The sequence below is a fragment of the Mustela erminea genome, chromosome 10 (assembly GCF_009829155.1).
Source record: "Mustela erminea isolate mMusErm1 chromosome 10, mMusErm1.Pri, whole genome shotgun sequence".
NCBI classification, from domain to species: domain Eukaryota; kingdom Metazoa; phylum Chordata; class Mammalia; order Carnivora; family Mustelidae; genus Mustela; species Mustela erminea.
The window spans coordinates 101,011,521-101,035,103 of record NC_045623.1 but is presented as its reverse complement, the minus strand read 5'-3'; the positions used below and the strand labels follow the sequence as shown (position 1 = coordinate 101,035,103).

At 45.5% G+C, this 23,583-nt stretch overlaps 1 protein-coding gene across 9 annotated transcripts in view; it reads left to right on the top strand.

The window, feature by feature from the left end:
• Positions 1–23,583, top strand: part of VPS13D (vacuolar protein sorting 13 homolog D) — a 252,982-nt gene that overhangs the window by 20,801 nt on the left and 208,598 nt on the right. For 8 of the 9 annotated variants that reach the window (XR_004276204.1, XR_004276203.1, XM_032302406.1 and 5 more), the window contains exons 10-23: positions 544–712; positions 871–972; positions 1,159–1,360; positions 2,724–2,903; positions 3,955–4,085; positions 4,929–5,004; positions 5,420–5,590; positions 6,590–6,720; positions 7,486–7,618; positions 9,604–11,817; positions 12,950–13,101; positions 16,694–17,725; positions 21,152–21,242; positions 22,778–22,904. Coding sequence is in view for 7 of the 9 variants with exons in the window: in XM_032302406.1 (XP_032158297.1) it covers positions 544–712; positions 871–972; positions 1,159–1,360; positions 2,724–2,903; positions 3,955–4,085; positions 4,929–5,004; positions 5,420–5,590; positions 6,590–6,720; positions 7,486–7,618; positions 9,604–11,817; positions 12,950–13,101; positions 16,694–17,725; positions 21,152–21,242; positions 22,778–22,904 (4,911 nt within the window). In the remaining 2 variants the exon portion in view is untranslated. Of the gene's footprint in view, positions 1–543; positions 713–870; positions 973–1,158; positions 1,361–2,723; positions 2,904–3,954; positions 4,086–4,928; positions 5,005–5,419; positions 5,591–6,589; positions 6,721–7,485; positions 7,619–9,603; positions 11,818–12,949; positions 13,102–16,693; positions 17,726–21,151; positions 21,243–22,777; positions 22,905–23,583 lie in introns of those variants that run through there. The other variant, XM_032302409.1, reaches the window with a different exon arrangement.

The following is a 23,583-nucleotide window of genomic DNA, read 5'->3' as shown; positions in this document are numbered from 1 at the left end:
TGCATGGATGTTCATACTGTCTTGTTGCTGTTGGGGGTTTGCTCCCAGGTAGAGCACAGGGGAGTTAAAGTCCTCTCCGTCTTACTTAGCAAGTACACCAGTGCTGCTCTCGTGGGATTTGACTGTGTAGGCAGTAACTTCATAGTGATCTCTGAGCCTGCTTTCCTGTGTCCGTGCTCCCGTGCTGTCCGGGCAGCATTTAGGTAGCACACCTGATAACTTAGGTTGCCAAAGTCAGTCTTTTCCTATTGCAGTGATGGACTGGGGTGGGCCAGGGTATTAAAAATTTTCAAGATCCTGTGTATTTCCACGGCTTTTCCGAAGTATGCCATTTAAAATCTTTCGTGTCCAAATCCTTTCTAATTGTCTTAAGATAGTTTTTACCCTGTGGTCACTGGTTGATTATCTGTCAGTGGGCCGCACTACTGTTACGGGTGATTCAAAACAATTCTGTTATATGTTATTACTGATGTTGAAGTTGAGAATCTATTATTTGATGTTCTTTGTGTGAGAAGTAATTAACATTGTTATGAACCATCTCAGCTGCCGAGAATGGTGGTATTTTGCTCTGAATGCCAGCCTGAACGAGATCAGAGAGGAGAGCAAGCGCTGTACCTGGGACTTCTTGTTGCACCGGGCCCGCGATGCCGTGTCTTACACCGACAAATACTTCAGCAAGCTGAAAGGAGGCTTGCTGCATGCAGATGACAGGGTGAGGGACTCTTGTTACCCTCGTTGTTTCTTGGCTTCCAGTGGGAGCGTGGGCAGGCGGAACAGTTCCCTCATCGGACTTGTAGGGGTTTGTGAAGGCGTCTGGTTTCTCTGGAGCTCTAAGACCTGTTTTGTTTGTTTTTGTTTTAATCCAAACAGGAGGAGATGCGCCGGATTGAGGAGGAACAGAGCTTTGAGGAGTTGAAGATTTTGCGTGAACTGGTTCATGAGCGATTTCACAAGCAGGAAGAACTGGCGGAGGTAAGACATCCTCCATGGCAGGGCATGCTCGGACCCTCCACGCTCAGAGAGCCTCAGTTCCGATGTGCTGTGCTTCTTGGTGGGGGCGATGGGCGGGGCGGGGGCGCGGCGGAGAAGAATCCGTGGGACATCTCAGCTTGTTTCTGTCTCTGGGGCCTCATATTTGCTCATTTCTGGTTCACACAGAGCCTACGAGAGCCTCAGTTGGATTCTCCGGGGGACTCCCCTGGGGACCCGGAGACGAGTGGAGGCAGTGGGATGCTCCAGTACCTTCAGTCCTGGTTTCCTGGCTGGGGTGGCTGGTACGGGCAGCAGACCCCCGAGGGGAGAGTGGTGGAGGGGCTGTCGGCAGAGCAGCACGGACAGTGGACTCCCGAGGAGATCCTAGGTAAGGGGGGTGCGGGCCTTCACTTGCCTGCCCTTGGGTGTCGTGAAGGGAGACACTTGGTTCATGAAACTTCATCTGGTATTGGTGCAGCGGCCCGTCGTGTTTGTCAAATAAAAGAAGAAGACATTTGTAAACAGTTCATCTCGCATTCGTAGATTCAGATGGAGGAGGTTTTTGAGAGAGAACTTCGTTTGCAGCTGCATTGCCGCATTGGAATAATGAGCACAGTTTCAGAGCTGAGCGGCGGCGACTGTAAGAGAACGAAGCAAGTTCAGGAGGCTTAAACTCAGAGGCTGGGGCATCAGTCCAGAGCCGCTGGTTTAGAGCCGTGCTGTGAAACACGGTAGCTGTAGTCACAGATAGGCTACCTATCTATTGATTTATATTTTAAAAAATATTTGATCGAGGGGCACCTGGGTAGCTCAGTGGGTTAAAGCCTCTGCCTTCGGCTCGGGTCATGATCTCAGGGTCCTGGGATCAAGCCCCGCATTGGGCTCTCTGCTCAGTGGGGAGCCTGCTTCCCCCTTCTCTCTCTGCCTACTTGTGATCTCTGTCAAAAAAAAAAAAAAAAAAACTTAAAAAAAAAAATTTGATCGAAGCAAACATACATAAAATGCACACGCTGTACTTACATAGATGGGCGGCTTCCAGAGTGATATTCCTGTATAACCTGCGTGCTGATAAGAAATAGAACACAACCAACACCCCAGAGGGCTTTGTGCATCTTGTACGCTGTCCTGCGTGTTACAGTCTTTTTCCTAATTTGTAACACCATCGATTTGTTTACCTATTTTCAAACAGATGGCTATTTAAATTCAGATTAATTAAAATTAAAAGAAAAAAAATTCTGTTTTTTTCCTTCAGTTACACCAGGCATGTCAGCTGTAGAGCCCAAAGGTGCCTGTGGCTGGTGGTCCCTGAGCCCACCGTGGGGACGTAGAGCATCTCACCGTGTTGGGCAGCATGGCTTATGCTGGCCTCCATCCTGAATCTTCATGTCCTCCCTCTCAGAGAATGAGCTGATAAGATCTCTTTCTCTCTCTTTTTTTAAAAGACCTTAAAACATATTTATTCATAAGAGAGAGAGGCAGAGGTAGAGGGATGCGGGACTCGATCCCAGGACTCTGGGATCACGACCCGAGCCAAAGGCAGACACTCAACTGACTGAGCCACCCAGGCACCCCGATAAGATCTCTTACATTTTGCATTGGGGATGAAGCAATTGTTCATGACTTTGGAGTTCTTCCCTGAACAAAGGGGAAAACTGTTCAATAATGTCATCATCACTGTGATCCATGGGGCCAGTGGCGTTTTTCGACTTTTTCCGTGTGTTCCCCTGACGTCTTTCCTTCCTCGCGCTCAGGCACCGAGGAGTTTTTCGACCCCACCACTGACGCGTCCTGCCTGAGCGCCTACATGAAGCGGGACCTGGTGTTTGCCACACTGAACGTGCAGCTGCAGCGGGGCACCGTGACGCTGCTGCACCAGGAGCCGGGTGGCCCTCGGGCCGAGGAGTGCGCCTTCATGCAGCTCGAGTTCTCAGGTGCTGCCCCGCAGAGCCATGGGTTGCTCTTCCCTGGCCCCAGCATCTGTGCGAGTCTCCCTGGTCGTGGTCCTCATGTTCCAGCGGGCTGCTGTGAGCGCGGGATGGTGGGAGGCAGAGTCACTGGGGGAGTGTGGGGCTCAGTGCCTGCGAGCCTCCGATTGGAGCATTCACCAGCCGGCAGGCACCGAGCCCTGTGTTCTGTGTGTCTGTAAAAGACGCTTTTAATCTGTATCATGGATTCCCTGATCTCGGACTCGGCCAGCCACACCGTAACTCGTGCCCCAGTGAAACTTACCTGCTGGAGGGCCTGGCATACAGCGTGGGGGCCGCTGTAAACCGTGACGTCACCAACAAAAAGCACAAAAATGCGAACCGCTTGGCACTAAGTAGATCACGAAAGGGGCACATGGGTGCAGCACAACGCTCTCTGGGTCACCCTCGGCTGTGAGCGTGCACGTTAGATGACTCAGATTTGTTTTTGCTGCACACATGTCCTCAGAAGCTCTGAGAGGCTGGATTGCGGGGCTGTGAATTAGTTTTAGTGAGTAGGTGAATTCACAAACATGGAACCCACAGATACCGAGGACGGGCCATGTTTGACATGTTTGTGACTGAATTAAAGGTGTACTACGCAGATGCTGGGTTTTTAACATCTCACATAGACTTTTATTTCAGTGTAGAAAATAGCCGCTTATCTCAGTAATTTAAAGGTAAACAACCAAAAAGAAAAAAAAAAGCCATTTTGCTTGATTTTATCATCTTGAGAGCAGACGTATCATCAACTTAGTATGAACCAGCAGATGGCTTGAACTCAATGGTTACATGCTCCATGTAGAATTCATTCTGCGGGGAAACTTCTGATATCCCATGTGTAGTTACAGAGAGAGATTTATACAGACCCAGGGATACATGAGTAGGTTTTTGAGTTCTACTTTCAAGGAAAAAGACATCATATTAACCATCCTCTGTAAAATATTATAGCTCAGACTTGTAAGATACTTCTGGTTATCACGGCGTAGTATCAACTCTTACACTGGTATTTTTGTAGGTGTGAAGCTGCTAGCAGAGTCTCTTCCTCGAAGAAATTCCTCCTTGCTCTCAGTCCGGTTGGGTGGACTGTTTCTTCGAGACCTGGCCACAGAAGGCACCATGTTTCCCCTTCTGGTGTTCCCGAATTCAGTACGTACGGCAGTGGGATGGCTGCGCCGTCCCGGGTGGGGCGGACTGTGGTCTGTCTTAGGTGAGCAATAGGTAATACTAACTCAGTTCGTTCTGACATTGGGTCATGTTGAGAAGGATGAGTTGATTAAAAACAAATTTGAATTTAGTAAGGCTTTTTAATTTTCCAGAGAGTGAATGTTGGAGGGTTTTACGGCAGTGCCTTGTTCCTCTCCTCTGTCGTAGCTGCCGTGGAGTAGTTGGCTCTATTTTGGAAGAAAATAGCATCAGCACCACTGTTTTCTGCATTTCAAGGTCACTGTTCGCATCTCCTTTGTCTGGAGTTCATTTTCATGCATTCTGACCCTAAGTCACTGATAGAAAGTCCCATCTTTTTCAGAGTTCCAAGAGAACCACTTCAAGTTATCTATATATTTGTAATCTTTTATAGTCAATATACTTTATTAATTAGATCTTTGATCTTATTAAGTTGGCAGAGTACGATCAGAATAGCTGAGCATTTAGCTACTTGCTCTGTCTGACTTTTTTCAGGGGGTGGATTGCAGAGAGGGTGGGAGTACAGTGTGAGCGTCTACAAAGCCTTACGTACGTCCTGCTCGTTTAGGAATCTGTCGTTAAACACGCTCACTGCCGAGGAGCAGAGTAGTATACTGTCCATTTTAGCTTAGAAAAAGGCACAAATGAGAGAGATCAGTCCACAAGTCCTATCATCCAGTGTCCGGTGAGTTTGGATTTGGAGTGCTGAGCGAGAGTGATGCCACAGGGCAGGACTTGAGGAAGTGTGTGCACGGCCAGTCGTCCCTTCTCACCTGACATTCATACATTTTGTGTGTGTTTTAATAGCAAAAAGAAGTTGGCAGAGTCTCACAGTCTTTTGGTCTCCAGACAATATCTGCAGACAGAAGTGATCATAACCCTGGTAATTTGTCGTATGTTCTTAAAACTAATCCTTAGAAATAAGATGATTACAGATCAGCAGTCTTGGGCAGTTGTAAGAGGGAGTGTGTCCTGTTTTGTCCCAGCGGTTTGTTGTGTGGCTCTGTGTTTGTCTCGGAGACTCTGTTCTCTGTTAACCCTTGTGTGACTGGTGTCTGCATGTAGTGCTTCCGGGGCCTGGGTTTCCGTAATGGGAGTGAGTACAGCAACCCAGTCTTGAGGATTCCTGTTGAGGCGGTCCTCATTAGGGCCTCTATTTTATAAAATTTTCATAAATGAGAACTAATTAGAAAATAATTTAGGAAATGTCTTTTTCCCCAGAATTCCTTACAGGTTATCAGGAATAGGGTGATTGTTTTTGCTGTGTTCCATTTTCTTTCTCTGCTTCTTCCCTTCAGCTGCGGATCCAGATGACCCGGTTTTTGAGATGCTGTATGAGAGAAATCCAGTGCACAGCCATTTTGAGAGGCGGCTGAATGTCAGCACGAGGCCCTTGAACATCATATATAATCCCCAGGCTATTAAAAAAGTAGCAGACTTTTTCTACAAGGGAAAGGTTCATACCTCAGGTTAACTTTTTTGTTTGTTTGATCTTCTGTTACTTTCTATAGACATCTTTCTTGTCATTTTTAGTGCTTTGGACAAGGGTTATTATACACTGAAGTGACCTGGAGTGGCTGGAATCAGAAAGGCCTAGAGGGCCCGTGGATAGGATTGTCCTTAGTTATAGAAACGGAGGAGGTGTCTTTGGAAAGTTACTTCTCCGAAAGGGATCAGTATTAAATATTTCTTTGTCTTTGCTTCCATTTAGCATGCTTTAAAAAAAAGCTTCCATTCTATTAGGAGGGTGGTTTCCTTGGCTACCCAGGATATTCTAGGCCAATGAATTTAGGAGGAACGTTCGAGAACTTCCTCTAGATGGTGGGGTCAGTGGTCTGTTTCACCTGCTTGGCGCAGTGTGAAATACTCATCCTTGCGGTGAGCAAGGAAGGGCTCATCCTGGCACTGTTCTCTGTCATCATTGCCTTATTCATGCCTCCCTTCGTTCCCAGGAGAGATTTGAGACCATAGGAGCAGAAAAAGCACTCTCATTGACAGGCGAAAACAATAGTCCTTTCCTACATGTATCCTCTCTCTTCCTCCTTATAACAAGGTTGCTGTTTTAGTTTTTGGACCAGTTTTTGAGTCTTCGTGTCAACAACAGCTGTAAATGCTGTGGCTTTATTGCTCTGTCACTGGTAGAATATAGAAGGCATTTCCTTCCAAATCCCACATTTCTCTTGTAACGTAGCGGTATGCTTTCAGGATGTAGAATGGTCTGGGATCGTTCAGAAAATGGTTCAAGAAAATGCTAGTGACTTAGGTGCCTCCCCCACGCCACGGCTGGGCCCCCATCGCTGTCCCCCTCTGGTTACCCCACGCAGTGCCGGCGCGGGTGGGAGTAGGCGCCGTTGTACGGACGGTTCTTTAGCTTCGGTGGGAAGTCGTGGTGAGCACAGACGTTGCAGTCGTCTTTCCCCCCAGCCGCTTGAGAATTCTCATTCTCCCGTGCGTCTCTAATCTTGCAGGTTTTGGCTATCAGTCTGAACTCGAGCTGAGAGTGGCAGAAGCTGCCCGAAGACAGTATAACAAACTGAAGATGCAGACCAAGGCAGAAATCCGACAAACGCTTGATCGTTTGCTGGTGGGGGACTTCATTGTAAGTGGGGCAGGGGCCGGCGCCCCTCTGTCAGCGTCTTCCCTTCCTCTGGTTGAGCACCCTTGTTTCAACTACAAGCATGGAGTTCACTGAAAATAGGAAATCCTTCTTAGCTAGCAAAAAATAAAACCTCATGGTCTTGACAGGCTGTCAAGAATACAAACGAATGGGGATGCCTGGGTGGCTCAGTCGGTTAAAGCCTGTGCCTTCGGCTCAGGTCATGATCCCGGGGTCCTAGGATCGAGCCCTGCGTCGGGCTCTCTGCTCCGCAGGGAGTCTGCTTCCCCCTTCTCTTACTCTGCCTGCCTCGTGGCCTACTTGTGATCTCTGCCTGTCAAATAAATAAAATCTTAAGAAAAAAGAAAGATTCTCTCTCTCTCAAAAAAAAAGTAGAAATATTTGGGTTTCAGTGTTTATTGGAATTCTGTAATTTTGACCGTACTGTGAGATAGTAAATCCTCTAACTAGAGAAGCCTGATCTTTCTTAAGCCGTGAATTCCCACAACCAAAGAGTAGACAACCCCAGTCCTGTAATTTGCTAATTTTTTTTTCCTCCCACCTCAAACATTTGCCTATGGTAATGTCTCAGATTCTTCAGCCTGTGGATCTACTTTTGTTTTAAACTTTTTGCTCTGATACCATTGACCTTAAAGTGATCCAATAACCCCTGAATGTGGCTTTCAGAAAGCCTTGAGCCCAACCGATAATGCCGTTTAGTTTTTGTGGTTGTGGTTATGTGATTTCTGGTTTATTTTACTTCTACAGGAGGAGAGCAAAAGGTGGACCGTGCGACTAGATATTTCCGCCCCTCAGGTGATCTTCCCTGATGATTTCAAATCCAGGAACCCCGTGTTAGTTGTTGTGGATCTAGGGAGAATGCTGTTGACAAATAGCCAAGGTACGGTGTGAACGCGACGTGGTGAAGACGGACCCCACAGGGGTTGATCTGCCTGTGCTTACCCAAGTAGAGCTTAAAGAACACTTCCTAGGGGCACCTGGGTGGCTCAGTCAGTTAAGCATTCTTGATTTCAGCTCAGCTCATGATCTCAGTGTTGTGAGATCGAGCCCCGAGTCGGGCTCCGTGCAGAGAGTGGAGCTGCTTGAGATTCTCTCTCAATCTCTCTCTCTCTCTCTCTCTCTCAAAAAAAGGGCTTTTATGACATCTTAACCGCAAAGTTCACTTGTTACTTCTTTTATGACAGCTGTATTAGGATATGTTTTAAAATGGGAAGTTCAGTTGTTGTTGGGATATTGACAGAATGGTGCCCTTGACTGTGTTATCTCGTCCCGGAACAGTTTCATCAACCTGGGAAGACATTCCAAGCCCTTCTGCTGTCACTCTCCATTACCCCTTCTCCGTGCCCTGCCAACCATTAATTTCCTGTCTCTGTGGATTTGATTCTGCTGAACATTTCATATGAATGCAGTTATGTGGCTTTTTAATGTGTGTTTTTTTTCACGTAGCCTGATGTTTTCGAGATTTATCTGTGTTGTAGCTTGTTGTACTTCATTCCTGCCTGTGGTTGAGTAATATTCCTGTGTGTGAATATACCACACCTTTACTAAGCGTTCGTCAGTTGGTGGACATTTGGGTTGTTTCTGCTTTTTGGCTACCATGAACAATGTTTTACGAACATCCGCATACAGGCTTTCGTGTAGATGTATTTTCAACCTCTAGGGTATTACTTCCGTGTGGAGTTGCTGGGTCATATGGTGACTTTGTGTTTTACATTTTGAGGAACTGCCAGATTGTTTTCCAAAAGGGTGGCACCATTTTACTATCTTACCAGCAATGTATGAGGGTTTCTATGTCTCTACATCTTTGCCAACACTTGCTGTTATCTGTCTTTCAGATTATAGCCTTTTTTTTCAATGTGAAGTAGTGTCTCATTGTGGTTTTTATTTGTATTTCTCATGAAGCACTTCGGATTTTAAGAAACACCATTTCTCAGAACTTCATTTCAGAGATAGAGGTTTAATCTATTTAGGGATATTAGGGACCCATATAAAAAGAGACTCCTGGAAGGTGATTTCATTACTATTACTAGATCCAAAAAATATTTATTGTTTACCTTGAGATGAGCAGGAAGAAAGAGGATTATGGGGTAAAAGGTTGAGGAAGCTTCTCAAATAATCTCAATCTTATCTTCACTGAGAAGACCCAAAAGAGAAGAGGGAGAGGATTCAAACAGGAGTGGGAAAGTTTGGTGCCACGGGGAATGTTAAAAGGGAATTAGATCTGAAGAAAAGGATCTCACACCACGGAAAGCACCTACTTGAACTTTTAAACTGTAAACACGGAGCAGAGACGTGGGTGACAGAACGCAGTGGTGTGATTTTGTAGTTGACTCAGCCCTGAGCAGTAAAAGACTGGACTGTGGAAGTCTGTAGAAGAGAAGGGTTGAATTGTGAAATCAGGCTTGGGTGTGGTGCTGTGAGCTTGTGAGCTCTGAGTTGGGCGTTCGGGGTATTGTTGAGTAAGACAGGTGAGGCCTGGGTTCCTTTGAAACGTTCAGTGGGGAACCAAACGAGCACATAGATACAGGGAAAGGTGAACAGACAGCTGAGAGTGAGGTAGAAATGGTTGGGGAGAGCAGATGGTGGCTGACACGGGGAAGCAGGTCATTGGTCTCGGCTCCCCGACCTGCGTTCCGCTGTCAGCAGGCCTCCATCTTTTCTCTCGTGCGTTCTGATTTCACAATTACAAGACGAGTTTACATCGAAGAAATGGTAAGATCGGAATATCACGCTTAGAGTTGCCATCCGTGTGTTTTTTTTAGATCAGGGTTGGTTGATTTTCTCTTTTTCCTTAATCGTTACGTTAAAGGAAAGAGTAAGGAAGGAGCAGACGGATACTTTGCATCTTCTGTTTTTTGTCTGCAGATGACTCCAAGAGGAAAAGTGGGGACGGGCTGGCGTCTGAAGAGGACCAGTTTAGTGATGACGAGTATAAGACGCCCCTTGCCACACCTCCCAGCACCCCCCCTCCCGAGACAAGCAGCGGTAACGGAGGGAAAACAACGCCATTTGCTGAGATGGAATTCAGCGCGGAGCAGCTGCAGGCACATCTCATGAGCACGAAGATGTATGAGAGGTACTCCCTGTCATTCATGGACCTCCAGATCATGGTCGGACGAGTGAAGGACAATTGGAAGCATGTCCAGGATATTGATGTGGGGCCAACGCACGTGGTTGAGAAGTTCAACGTTCACCTCCAGTTAGAACGTCGCTTGATTTATACTTCAGATCCCAAGTACCCTGGAGCTGTGCTCTCGGGCAACCTCCCAGACTTGAAAATCCACATCAATGAAGAGAAAATATCTGCTCTGAAGAATTGCTTTGCTCTCCTGACCACCCCAGAGGTGAAGACTTCGGACATTCAGTTTAAGGAGAAGATTTTTCCACAAGGCGGTCAGCGGGGCAGTTTGCAAGACTCAGTCATGAATTTAACCCAGAGCTTCGTGATGCTTGAGCAGCATACCCGGGAGGTTCTGGTGGAGTCACAGCTCCTCCTGGCCGAGTTTAAGGTGAACTGCATGCAGCTTGGTGTGGAAAGCAACGGTCGGTACATTTCTGTGCTCAAGGTGTTTGGGACCAATGCTCACTTTGTGAAGAGGCCTTACGATGTGGAGGTCTCCCTGACCGTCCACGGACTGCTCCTGGTGGACACGATGCAGACGTACGGTGCTGATTTTGACCTTTTGATGGCTTCGCATAAGAACTTGAGCTTCGATGTCCCAACAGGAAGCCTCCGGGACAGCAGGGCCCAGTCTCCTGTCTCCGGATCCAATGCGGCCCACCTCACCAGTGCGGCCACACTGAATGACCCGTCAGCTACTGGTGTTTCACTTGACAAAATTCTCACCAAAGAACAGGAGTCCCTCATCAAACTGGAGTATCAGTTTGTGAGTTCAGAGTGCCCGTCGATGAATTTGGACAGCACTCTTCAGGTGATTTCGTTACAGGTGAATAATCTGGATATTATCCTAAATCCGGAGACAATCGTGGAGCTGATTGGTTTTCTTCAGAAATCTTTTCCCAAGGAAAAAGATGATTTGAGTCCTCAGCCTTTAATGACTGATTTTGAAAGAAGCTTCAGGGAAGAAGGAACTTACCAAGCTACATATGAACAGAACACCGAGGTTGCCGTGGAAATCCACAGGCTTAACTTACTGCTCCTTCGGACAGTAGGGATGGCAAATGGCGAGAAATACGGCAGAAAAATTGCAACTGCGAGCATCGGCAGCACCAAAGTTAACGTCTCAATGGGTAGCACATTTGACATGAATGGTTCTCTCGGCTGTTTGCAGCTCATGGATTTGACTCAAGAGAACGTTAAGAACCAGTACGTTGTCAGCATTGGGAATTCCATAGGCTATGAAAATATCATCAGCGACATTGGCTACTTTGAATCTGTATTTGTTAGGATGGAAGATGCAGCCGTGAGTGAAGCTCTGAGTTTTACCTTTGTTGAGAAATCCAAACAGGAGTGTCTTCTCAACCTCAAGATGGCTTCCTTGCATTACAACCACTCTGCCAAGTTTCTGAAGGAGTTGACGCTGTCCATGGATGAGCTGGAAGAAAATTTTCGAAGTATGCTGAAAAGCGCAGCTACCAAAGTCACTACGGTACTGGCTACCAAGACGGCTGAGTACAGTGAGATGGTGTCACTCTTTGAAACGCCAAGGAAGACTCGGGAATCCTTTGTCGTAGAAGAAAATGAAATGTATGGGTTTGGCCTCGCTGGGTCTCATTCTGACACCGTAAAGCTGATCTTGAACATAAACATTGAATCCCCTGTTGTGTCTATCCCTCGGAAGCCCGGGAGTCCCGAGTTGTTGGTGGGACACTTAGGACAAATATTCATCCAGAATTTTGTGTCAGGAGACGATGAATCCAGAAGTGACCGTCTGCGGGTAGAAATTAAAGACATTAAGTTATATTCTTTGAACTGCACCCAGTTGCCAGGCAGAGAGGGTCCTGGGTCCGAAGTAAGCCGGGGGTTTTGCTCTCCTTCTGGCTCTGCCAGTGCCAACAGTCAGGAGGAAGCTCATTTCACCCGACATGATTTCTTTGAATCTTTGCATAGAGGTCAAGGTGAGAGTGTAAATCTTTTGTCTCATTTTGTCAAAAGATTCCAAACCCGGTGTATGTGGTACTTTGCATAAAACAACAATGAAAACCTTTTCTTTTAGAGTTATCCCCCAGTGAATATTTAATCGAATTTTAGATAGAATTTTAATAGGATTCTTCCTGTCAGGTTGGTATGTTTTCAGTTGTTCCCATTGGATACCATATTTGGCAAAATAAGAATTTTTGTTTTTATTTTTTTTTAAAGTAGCCTCCTTTAACATTGGATGAATGCCCATTTACGGGGATGCTTCAAAGGGTGGGGTCTGTTAGAGTATTATTTAATTTGGTGAAATCCATCTGAATTTTTTCAGTTCTAAGCTGTAGATCTTTGCTAGTTAAATATTGTAGTCCAAGATAGCTGGGGGGGGGGGGTGACAAAAGTGGGATGTGAAGTTTAGTCTGTGGATCTGGTATTTTCCTTTCAGTATTCTGTCATCTTCTGTAAGGGGTTGGTCCAGGGTTCTAGGAGTAAAATGCCTTCATTTATGTTCTCGATCTGATCTGCTAAAACCAAAACTTCAATCTGTTAGCCTTGGCATCCACAGACATCAGCCTGGCTCTCCTTATCGGTAAAGAAATTCAGGCCTAGAGGGTTTTTCCATCTGTGGTTCTCAGATGTGAATTGCCAGTTTGCTCACATCCTGACCTAAAGATGCTTTCTCTGCTTGGGATGAAAGGTGTTCACTTAGAACCGGATACTGTCCTTGATGCCCAGTAAGAGGGATCAGTCTGTCATTGAAAGCTGGGTAAAGATGAGCAGTTTGGTTTGGAAAATGCTGGCTTGGGAGGCTAAGAGAAGCTTAGAGACCTGACCTGGATTAATGTTCCCCACATTGTGTTTTGAAGCCACCAAATGGAGCATGTCATGAATGTATTGTTTCTTTTTGTGTATAAATTTACGTTTTACCTCTGTTTGCTGTGCGTTGGTCTGGGTCTTGCTATGAGTTTGCCCTCAGTCATAGACCCCAGGTGCCAGCTGTTCTGCCCTTTGGGTCTAGGGGTAACTCACAGGCTCGATTTTATACACCCTATACCTCAGCAACAAAGCAGTAAATATTAGTATTTCCAATCTGTCATTTTCTTTCTGTCATGCCAGCTTTTCACATCCTGAACAACACCACCATTCAGTTTAAACTGGAGAAGATCCCTATAGAGAGAGAATCTGAATTGACTTTCTCCCTTAGTCCAGATGACCTGGGAACTTCTAGCATCATGAAGATCGAAGGGAAATTTGTCAACCCAGTCCAGGTAAACATGTGTTGATTTTCATGTCTGGGCAGTTGAAGTCCTATATTTACTTTACATAATAATAATATGTTCGTGTCTTGTTACGTTATTTGTATATATAAAATGTTAGAAGGAAAATCTGTAAATTCAAGGAGACATTGTGACTGCCTGTTACTGTTGGTAACTTGTTCTGTGAATGTGGAGCCTTTTCACTGTGTCCTTTCATCGCTGGGGAACGAGTCTTGTTGGCCCTCTTCATGTGGGAGAACGGTGAGTTCTGTAGAGAGAGGAGGCAGATCGTTAATTCTGTTGCCATTCAAAACCAAGCAGAGTTACTGCTTAAAGGGCTCAGTTGGTTGGGCAGCTGCCTTCGGCTCAGGTCGTGGTCCCGGCGTCCTGGGATCGAGTCCCGCATCGGGCTCCTTGCTCGGCGGGGAGCCTGCTTCTCCCTCTGCCTCTGCCTGCCATTCTGTCTGCCTGTACTCGCTCTCTCCCCCTCTCTCTCTCTGATAAATAAATAAAATCTTAAAAAAAAAAAAAAAAAAAAAAAGTCAGAACCTGTCTTTCCCAGGAGGATGACTTTTGTCACTCTTCATTCACATACTTGGCTCAGCCTGGAGAACAATCTGATTATTTGAGCTGTTAACAGACCCTCTCAAAGGAGAATTAGTCTTGCCCTCTTTGAAATGAAATGGGCCCAGACAGGAATTTCATATGTGTGTGTGTGTGTGTGTGTGTGTGTGTGTGCGTGCGTGCACGTGCTTGGGTGTAGTGAGTATGCCCGTGTGTGTGTGATGAGTGTATGTGTACACAGCTATCCTATTTCCTTCAAAAGTGTCATTTCTTCTGCTTTCACAGGGCTGAGTGCAAAGAACATATCATTATAAAACAGTAGGGACAGGCGATCTTAGGACAGTGGACCGCAGCCTTGGGCAGTAACTGGTCACTAGTCCGTATCTGGCAGCTGCTCTGGAGAAACTCAGGAGTCCTGTTCCCAGAGCATGTGTACCTTTTGACATCAGTGGTTCCTGGATATCGGTCCCTGCGTGAGAGAACTTTACCCATAGCGGTCCCATCTTGGCTAAACTTTTGCATTCCCAGTCGTGGCTACTAGGGTGACTTTTTCACCTTAAGTCTAGCATATAGCATGATTTCTGTTGGATTATATTGACTTACTGTTTTCATGGTTACCATTTGCTTACTGTGGTTTTTGATGAAAACCTTCTAAAAATTATTGCAAATAATTCTTTAAATTATTATTTAATAATTAATACTTTTAATAATTAAAAATATTTTATTATAAAAATTTAAAACATACACAACAGTGGAATAATTTTTTTTTTAAAGATTTTATTTATTTATTTGACAGAGAGAGATCACAAGTAGGCAGAGAGGCAGGCAGAGAGAGAGGAAGGGAAGCAGGCTCCCTGCTGAGCAGAGAGCCCGATGCGGGACTCGATCCCAGCACCCTGAGATCATGACCTGAGCCAAAGGCAGTGGCTTAACCCACTGAGCCACCCAGGCGCCCTGGAATAATTTTTTTAAAAAAGATTTTAGTTATTTGTGAGAGAGAATGAGAGAGAGAGAGAACATGAGAGGGGAGAGGGTCAGAGGGAGAAGCAGACTCCCCACTGAGCAGGGAGCCCGATGCAGAACTCGATCCTAGGACTCCAGGGTCATGACCTGAGCTGAAGGGAGTCACTTAACCAACTGAGCCACCCAGGCACCCAACAGTGGAATAGTGTAATGAACCTCATGTACCCATTACTCAGATTCAGCAGTTATCAATATTTTGCCGCATTTGTCTCATTTCTCTCTCTCCTTTTTCTGGCGGTGGAGGGGGAGGGCAGGGAGGGTTAGAAAGAGAAAGAGAATCTTAAGCAGGCTCCATGCCCAGTGCAGAGCCTGACTCAGGGCTTGATCTCACACCCCTGAGATCATGACCTGAACTGAAATCAAAAGTCAGATGCTCAACCGACTGAGCCACCCAGGTGCCCCTTTTGGTGAACTATTTTAAGGCAAATCCCAAGAGTTGTACTCTTTTTTTTACTTTTACTTTTTTACTTTTTTTTTTTTTTTTTACCCATTTTTACTGCCATATATTTGGAAGGTATCTCTATAGTCCACATGCATTTTCTTTCTTTCTTTTTTTTTTTTTTAACATGCATTTTCTTACATGACTACAATGGTATTATGATGTCCAAATGAGGATTCCTTGGTAACATAATAAATTTTAATCTATTTTCAGATTTGAGACTTTTTTTTTTTTTTTTTAAAGATTTTATTTATTTATTTGAGAGAGAAACAGTGAGAGAGAGCATGAGCGAGGAGAAGGTCAGAGAGCGAAGCAGACTCCCCATGGAGCTGGGAGCCTGATGCGGGACTCGATCCCGGGACTCCGGGATCATGACCTGAGCCAAAGGCAGTCGTCCAACCAACTGAGCCACCCAGGCGTCCCGATTTGAGACATTTTTGATTATTTTTTAAAAATGTCTTTTCACTTTTGGTTTGTTTGAATCAGGATCCCCATGAGACCCTGTATGTTGCATTTCCGTAATACATTGTGTGGGTCTGTGTTTAGTTTCCTCTCAACCCCCCCCCCCCCCCCCCCCCCCCCCCCACCGCCCCATTATTGCTTTGTGAGAGGCAGGGCAGTTGCCCTGTAGATTGTCCCACATTCTGGACTGGGCTGTTCGTTCATGGCATCATCACTCAGCTTGTTCTCCCACATTTCCTGTAAGCTCTACCTTAACTCTACAGGTTCAACTGGATTCAGGTTCTTTTTTTCTTGGCCAGTACACTTCAGCGGTGGGGGCTGTGTATGTCACATTGCATTATATCAAGTGGCACATAACGCCTGGTTGTCTCTGTGTTAGTGATGCTGAACTTGGTGATTGTGTGCAGGTGGCGAGAACCCGATCTGTCCATTGTAAAGGCCTCCCTACGGGGGCTTCCACGGATCAACTCTGATGGGATACATGAGTTGACTGGGGCTGTGAAACCATCACTTTCTAGTTCTGTCACTTCTGTATCTGTTTGGAATTCCTCTGTTAAAAAATTTCCCTTAAGTATATAAAGAAACTTGTGTGAAAATATTTTTAATAAGTTGTAATTAGACACAAAGTAATGGGAGAGGAAACATAAGTGATTTTGGCTTATCATTATTATCATTACAAAGCACTTTCTGTTTAGCTGAACTAAGCAAAGGTTAGTACACTAACTGGGGACGATCGGCGAGGTTAGAACCATGAGTCTTGTTTCTCAGTCTGTGGTAATCACCACATTGGACTTTTGGCGGCATTCCCATCAATTTCTGCAGTTGTTTTTGTAGGGGTAGAAAGAGGGATTTTACTGATTCAGGCCTATAGTCAGCAGTACTTACTGAACACTGATTGTGGAAAGATTATTTGGTGAGGTGCTGGGGAAGGAAGGAAGATGGCCTCGTCAGTAGACGTGGGCTAGTGAGAAGTTAAGGACAGAAGAGAAACCGAAGGGATGGTCCCTGCTGTTAACTAATTTAAAGCGTCTAGGGAAAACCCGTAAACGTCAGCTGAAAACTGGAGTGCGATCAGTGGTAGCAGTGGAATAACCGAATTCTTCTCTTTGACTGCAGGTGGTGTTAGCAAAGCATGTATATGAGCAGGTTTTACAAACGCTGGACAATCTCGTGTATAGTGAAGATCTGAATAAATTTCCAGTCAGTGCTACCTCCTCACCTTGCCCTAATTCTCCTCTGCCTTCCCTCAGTACCTGTGGAGAACCTTCCACTGAAAGGAAGGAGAATGGATTGTTCAGCCACTCCAGCCTTTCTAACTCTTCTCAAAAGTCCTTGTCTCTGAAGGAAGTCAAATCTTTTACCCAGATTCAAGCCAACTTTTGTATATCAGAGCTTCAAGTCCAGCTCAGTGGAGATCTTACTCTGGGGGCCCAGGGTCTCGTGAGCTTAAAGTTTCAGGATTTTGAGGTGGAATTCAGTAAAGACCACCCTCAGACTCTATCTGTGCAGATTGCCCTGCGCTCTCTACTGATGGAAGACTTACTGGAGAAAAACCCAGACTCCAAATACAAGAACTTGATGGTGTCTCGGGGAGCCCCTAAGCCATCCAGTTTAGCACAAAAAGAGTATCTTTCTCAGTCTTGTCCTTCAGTATCCAATGTGGAGTACCCCGACATGCCTCGGTCTCTCCCTTCCCACATGGAAGAAGCTCCGAATGTCTTCCAGCTGTATCAGAGACCCACCTCGGCTTCCCGGAAGAAGCAAAAGGAAGTCCAAGACAAAGACTGTCCCTTGACCCCACCCCCTTCTCCAACAGTAGATGAGCCCAAGATGCTTGCTGGGAAGAGTAAATTTGATGATTCCTTGGTACATATCAATGTATTCTTGGTGGATAAGAAGCATCCAGAATTCTCTTCCAGTTATAATCGAGTTAACCGGAACATTGATGTCGATTTTAACTGCTTGGATGTGCTGATTACGCTGCAGACCTGGGTCGTCATACTAGATTTTTTTGGAATTGGCTCCACTGCGGACAACCACGCTATGAAGGTGCTGCCTGAGGACATTCTGCAAAATGTGAAGTCAGAATCAAATGCTCTCCTGGAGTCTGAGCTTCAGGATCCGGTTAACACCAAGCTGGACCTCAAGGTATCACTCCTCTTTTGGCTCCTTGATGTTCTCAGAGTGAATTTTGCTTTGTTTACGTAAATGCAGTCACTCTTCATTTACCCTAGGAAGTAGATATTATTGACGGGGGAGCTATATTTAGTCTTTTGGGTGTCTTAATATTTTAGAAAAGGCTTTAGCATAAATCCCATCTGGAGGCCGGGAAAAAGAAATGGTTTAAGTAAGCTCCTGTCTTTTCCCTGGGTTGTGCAGTTCGGTGGAGCGCTCTGGTTTCTTGGAGCCTCAGGTTGCTGGTCTTCGGTGATCGGATCAGTTAAGATAACTCAGTGAGGTAGGGTATGTGGAGCGTGTAGCCGAGTGTCTGGTACCTAGTAGCTGCTCTCGAATGTGGCTTCGGTCCTCTGTCCCTGCTCGCTCAGGACATCGTTGGCTCTCACTGAGGCAACAGGACAGCCACAGAGAGTGAAGTCACGTCAGACTGCCTGGGTTAGAGTCCTGGCACTTTTGCTCTATCTTCTGGCTCTGTGGCCTCGGGGACAGTTTTTAACTTCTTTCTCCCCCATTTTCCTCATCAGTGAACCGGGGGGGGGGGGGTGTTGAGCGGTGCCGCCGCCGTCAGGCTGCTGCAAGGATTCGGTGAGAGAACTACACGAGCAGGGCCTGGTGTGCAGTGTGTGGCGTGAAGCGAGCATTCAGCGAATGAGAACTTGTGTGTTTTTTTGCTGTTACGTGGATTACCAGGTTTATAACCTATCGTTGGTACTCCTAGCGTAGATGTTTAAAAACACATAAAAAAGATCGCGTTTGTTTTTTTTTTAATTTATTTATTTGACAGACAGAGATCACAAGTAGGCAGAGAGAGAGGACGAAGCAGGCTCCCTGCTGAGCAGAGAGCCCGACGTGGGGCTCGATCCCAGGACCCTGGGATCATGACGCGAGCTGAAGGCAGAGGCTTTAAACCACTGAGCCACCCAGGCGCCCCAGATCGCGTTTGATTTTAAGGTTTTTCTGTTCCGTGCGCTAGCACAGGAAGATGGGTAAGCAGCTAATGCAGTGGACCCTTTGGGGCACGTCCTCAGAGTGACAGCCACCAGAGCCCGGGGCCCCCTGCTATGGCCGATGCCATCCGTGCCTGGAGGGTGACGTTCTTCAGCTACTTGTCGTAGCGAAGGCGGCCTGGCGCTGGCTGCCGGGGAGCCGTCAGGGAGGAGAATCGTGTTTAATCCCGTTGCTATCTCCTTCTTTTCTCGGCTGGTGGGAGGCTGCGCTCCTCCAGAAATGGAAGAGCTTTCAGGACAGAGTTTGGCCCAAACTGGTGTCATCTCTCCTGCTTAGTGCCTGTGGACGAGGGCCATTGCCGCCCTCTGAGAAACTCCGGCTCCTGTTTAGCCGGATGAATGGCCACCGGGGAGGCTTCGGCCATTGGGACTTGATATGTTTGCGGCCGTAATTTTCATCTCGTGGTGCCTGCAGTGAACAGCCCCAGGAACGCTGTGGTGTTGGGTGTGGAAGTGCTCCGGGGGGCTTTGCACAGGTAGTGGTAGCGGGCTTCATAGAACCACACTGGATAATGGCCCTTGGCAGTGGGCTGTTCTCGAATTTTTGAAAACATTTTTATTGGGAAAATTTTCAAACATAACACACATAGTTTAATGAACTTCCATTGACTTTATTCCCTTCTTCTTTTTGCTGAAGTATTTTAAAGCAAATTCCAGATCTATCATTCTACCTCTTCATGCTTTGGTGTTCCTTTCTAAAAAATGTGGACCTGTTCTTCCCTGACCGCTTATAACTCAATTAATGAGAATTTCTTGGTATTCTGTAACACTCACCAGTCCGTGATCAGAGCTTTCTGATGATCTCAGAGTAGCCCTTTTACTGGCGGTTTATAGAGAAATGAATGGTTAAGAAAGTTCATGTCTTCCCTGTGATCCCTGCCATTCATTGGAATGCTTCGCTTCGTTTATAGAAGGGGGAGAAGCGAATAAAAGGACATGTGACTCTTTTGAATGGGAGTTCAGATAAGGGTCCCATGTGACATTTGCTATCCTAGCTCCTAATCTCCGTTAATACAGAAAACCAGTCTTTATTCCCCGCCTTGCCACTGGCTTGTAGAAACTGGGCTGGTGTCCTGTAGACTGTCCCACATTCTGGATGTGTCTTTTGGTTTCCATCGGGTGCCACCTATCTTCTTTGATCTTCTCATTTTAGAAATGAAAGTTAGCTCTGGAGGCTTCCTCAGATTGAGGTTCGACTTTTGGTTCACACTTTGTGGGTCACTCTGGGTGCTTCCTGTTGTGTCGTGCTCGAGGGTATACAGCATCTCATGGTCCCACATAGAGTGACAGACACTAGGATTTGTGCTAAGAGTGGGGTCAGGGGGTGACAGCTGGGTTCCTCTAATCAAAGCATTTTTAGCCCCACTGTATTTGTTCTTTGGATGATTAAGGGACGAGGGGCTTTGTTTCCCTGCCTCATGATAATCTGGTTTCCTTGAGACCTGTGTGTCTGTGTCAGCAAGCTTTCTGCGGCCTCCAAGGCCACCACACCTAGAATAATCCCCTCCTTTTTTCTCTGCCTTCCTCTACAAATGTTCCTCCTTCTTATTTTCTATGTATTATTTTCTTTCTTTCTTCCCCCATCTTTTTTGCTCCTTATTGTTCATTCATCAGACTTAACGGAGCACAGGCTTAGGGGCAGGCCCTGGAGATGCAGGGCTGAGTCTGGTGCTTGGAAGCAGTGTGTGTGGGTTGAGGTTCCATCTTTTCCCTTCTCCTTCCTTCTCCCCAACTGATCTCTTATCCCTGGGGTTGATGCTAAGGCACCTGTCTCAACACATCCTACATATAGAAGTCCTTTGAATGTTTGAAATGACAGTGTTACAGTACAGGATTTATTTGTTATAAGAAATGTGCTTCCTAAGACCGAGGATTTTGGCATTCTTCTGTTTCGGCTCATCCCTCAAAAAGAAGATCTTGGACTCTGGTTCCTAGGCCAAGTCCCAGCTGGTCAGCAATGGCCCTATTAAATGTTTGTCTAGTCATTAAACAGGATTCTAAATCGTATTTATTGTTTTGCTTGGACAGATTTCTTAGGGTAGGACTTAATGAATCTCTGTGAGTGATTACAGAATAGCGTAACACGATAAACAAATGCAAAAATGAGAATGATTGTTTTATAATGTAACACGTTTCACGGACGAAGTCCTCATGCCGCTGTGGGCCCTGGGTTTTAGGTTGTCCTGTGGAGCCTTTTCTCATTAACTCTCTCCTCTGATAGTGTGTGATGGAACAAGAAAGCTGAAATGAAATTGGCATCCGCAAAAGTGTTCCCGTCATATTTCCCGAGCCCTTACTGTATCTTCCTCGATTTGCTTCTGCTGTTTGCCTGACACATGCCTTTTCTCCCCCAGTAAGATCTGCCTTGCTTTATCTCCCACGTTCTTAGGTTCATTCGCTCTCTCTCGTGCTGAATAAGACCACCAGTGAGCTTGCTAAAGCCAGTGTGTCCAAATTGGCCGCACACCTGGAAATGATTGGTAAGTGGGGAGAAAGCAGACTTGCACAATGTGGTAAGCATTCGGACCTCCTGCTCACAGATGTAATTGTCTTCACATGCAAAGTGAGGTGAGGGATCCGTGGCATGGACTGTGGTTCTTGGTCTGGCTGTGGTTTGTGGTGGGGGTTTCCAAACACTGGCTTAGGGAGCAGAATCATGTGGCCAGCTTGCTAAAAATGCATGTGTCTGGCCGCCGCCCCCCCACCCCGCCCCAAAATATGATTCATTAGGTTGGGATGGGGCCCTGGCATCTATCTGTGTTTTTAACAAACTCTGTCTAGGGTGATTATATAATTTTTTGTCCAAATCGGGACATTTTGAGAGTGAAAGGGGACATCATTAATAATTATACCTGGGAAACCAGGGTATATGTTCACTCTGTTGCCATAATAGCTACCAGTAAGGGGCGTGGTTTTAGGCGGGAGGAAATTGCAAAGCTGGCGTTCTGCGGGTTGAAATTGTTAGTTGAACACAAGGGATCAGCTACATCAAGTTCTAAATAGAAGAGGTTTATGAAGTGTGAATAAAGCACTATTCCTTCCTCAGAACAGATAATGAAATAACGGAGGATCACAGCTCAGATGTCGACTCTGTAGTGTAAACAAGAATGTGTTTCGGGAAAGGAATGATCTGATATTGAGATTTCAAGCCTGATGTAAATTCAGTTAATTTATAAAAGCTCAGAAGAGATGGGTCTTTAAAATTGGGAGAAGTTTGGGGTTTTTTGTTAGATGACATCAAGGGCCAAATGTAAGTGCGTCTTCAGTTCCCTGAGAGCTGAGCTAGCATGGGGAACACAGACAGCGAAGTCATTGCTCTGTAGTGCTAATTAGGACGATAAAACTCGTTTTATGGAAGCAACTGTTCTCAGTCACGCTTTTTAATATCCACACCGTGTAAAGAATGATTCATCACAGGTTCGCGTCCCAGCTGCACATGTTTCATCATCCTTCTTTGTTCGTTTCCACCTTCAAGGGGTTTCACTCTTGTAATACCGGAGTAGTTTTAAACCTGTCTCCAGTGTCGGTCTCATTAATTGCCCTTTTTTAAATTAAATCACACTAACACCCACCTAATGTTTCCCGAATACCTGACATATCTCTGACACTTCCTCCTTAATTCTTTTATCCTCAGTACAATTAATAGACCTTTTGCTCTTTCACTAATTCCAGTTAATGGTCTTAATCTCCGAAAGGATCCCATTTTATCTGTTTTTAGAAATGTTTTATCCTTTCGTTTGTGTATGCATTTAATTTCTCTCCCCTTCTAAAGGGTAAAGTATGATATTGCTGTATTGTTTCAACCCCCTTTGGACTTCTGCACTGAGACTGTTTGAAACAATATGGAAAATGTTTTTGGTGGGTGGATTGGAGTATGAAGATTTGCCTTTGACATTTAATTTGATTAAATAGTGAAAAGTCTGAGGCATGTGTTTGTCGGTTTTGTGCCAGACATATTTAAGGTGTAGGATGAAAATAGATACATAAGAATGTGTTCTAATTTTAACATTCCTAGACGGAGACCTGGCCTTACAGGGCAGCATCGGGAGCCTGTCCCTGAGTGACCTCACAGCGCACGGAGAATTCTACAGAGAGCGCTTCACGACCAGTGGGGAAGAAGCGCTCATCTTCCAGACTTTTAAGTAAAAATACCAGTTTTTCTCATTTGACATTTTGTTACATTTGCTTGCTATTTGAAATTCCTGTTGGCTAAATAATAAAAGTTTAAGAAAATGTTACCTTCTTAGGTAAAATTGACATAATCTAGTTGCAGGGAATCCTGATTTATAGTAAGACTGATCTGTGTTGAAGCGGGCTACGCAGTCTTCATAAACAGATGGTGTGGGATTAAAATAATTTTTTCCTAAAGATTTTTTTTTAAGTAATCTCTACACCCACCCTGGGGCTCAAACTCACAATCTCGAGGTAAGAGTTGCATGCTCCACTGACTGAGCCCGCCAGGGCCCCAAAATAATCGTGGTTATTCAAAAGCCTGGGCTCTCTTTCCGGCTTTGTGCTCGCTTGTTATGTGACCTTAAGCAAGTCACTTAATTTCCATGAATCAGTTTTTCTATCTAAATATTGAAGGGACATTGAAGGGACAAAGGTAGATCAGTTTTCATCTAGCTCTCAAGGTTCTGGAATGATTTCAGCCTGAAAAAGTTGCCGAAGATGTGGATCTTAAATGATATTACACATTTTTTTCTGTATAAAGACAATCTACATTGAATTTTTTCAGTTTTAGAGTTTAGAAGGCATTTTGGGACCTATGTAGTTTTTAAAGAATGGTTTCTTCAGAAGGCTGAAAGTTTAAAATCCTGG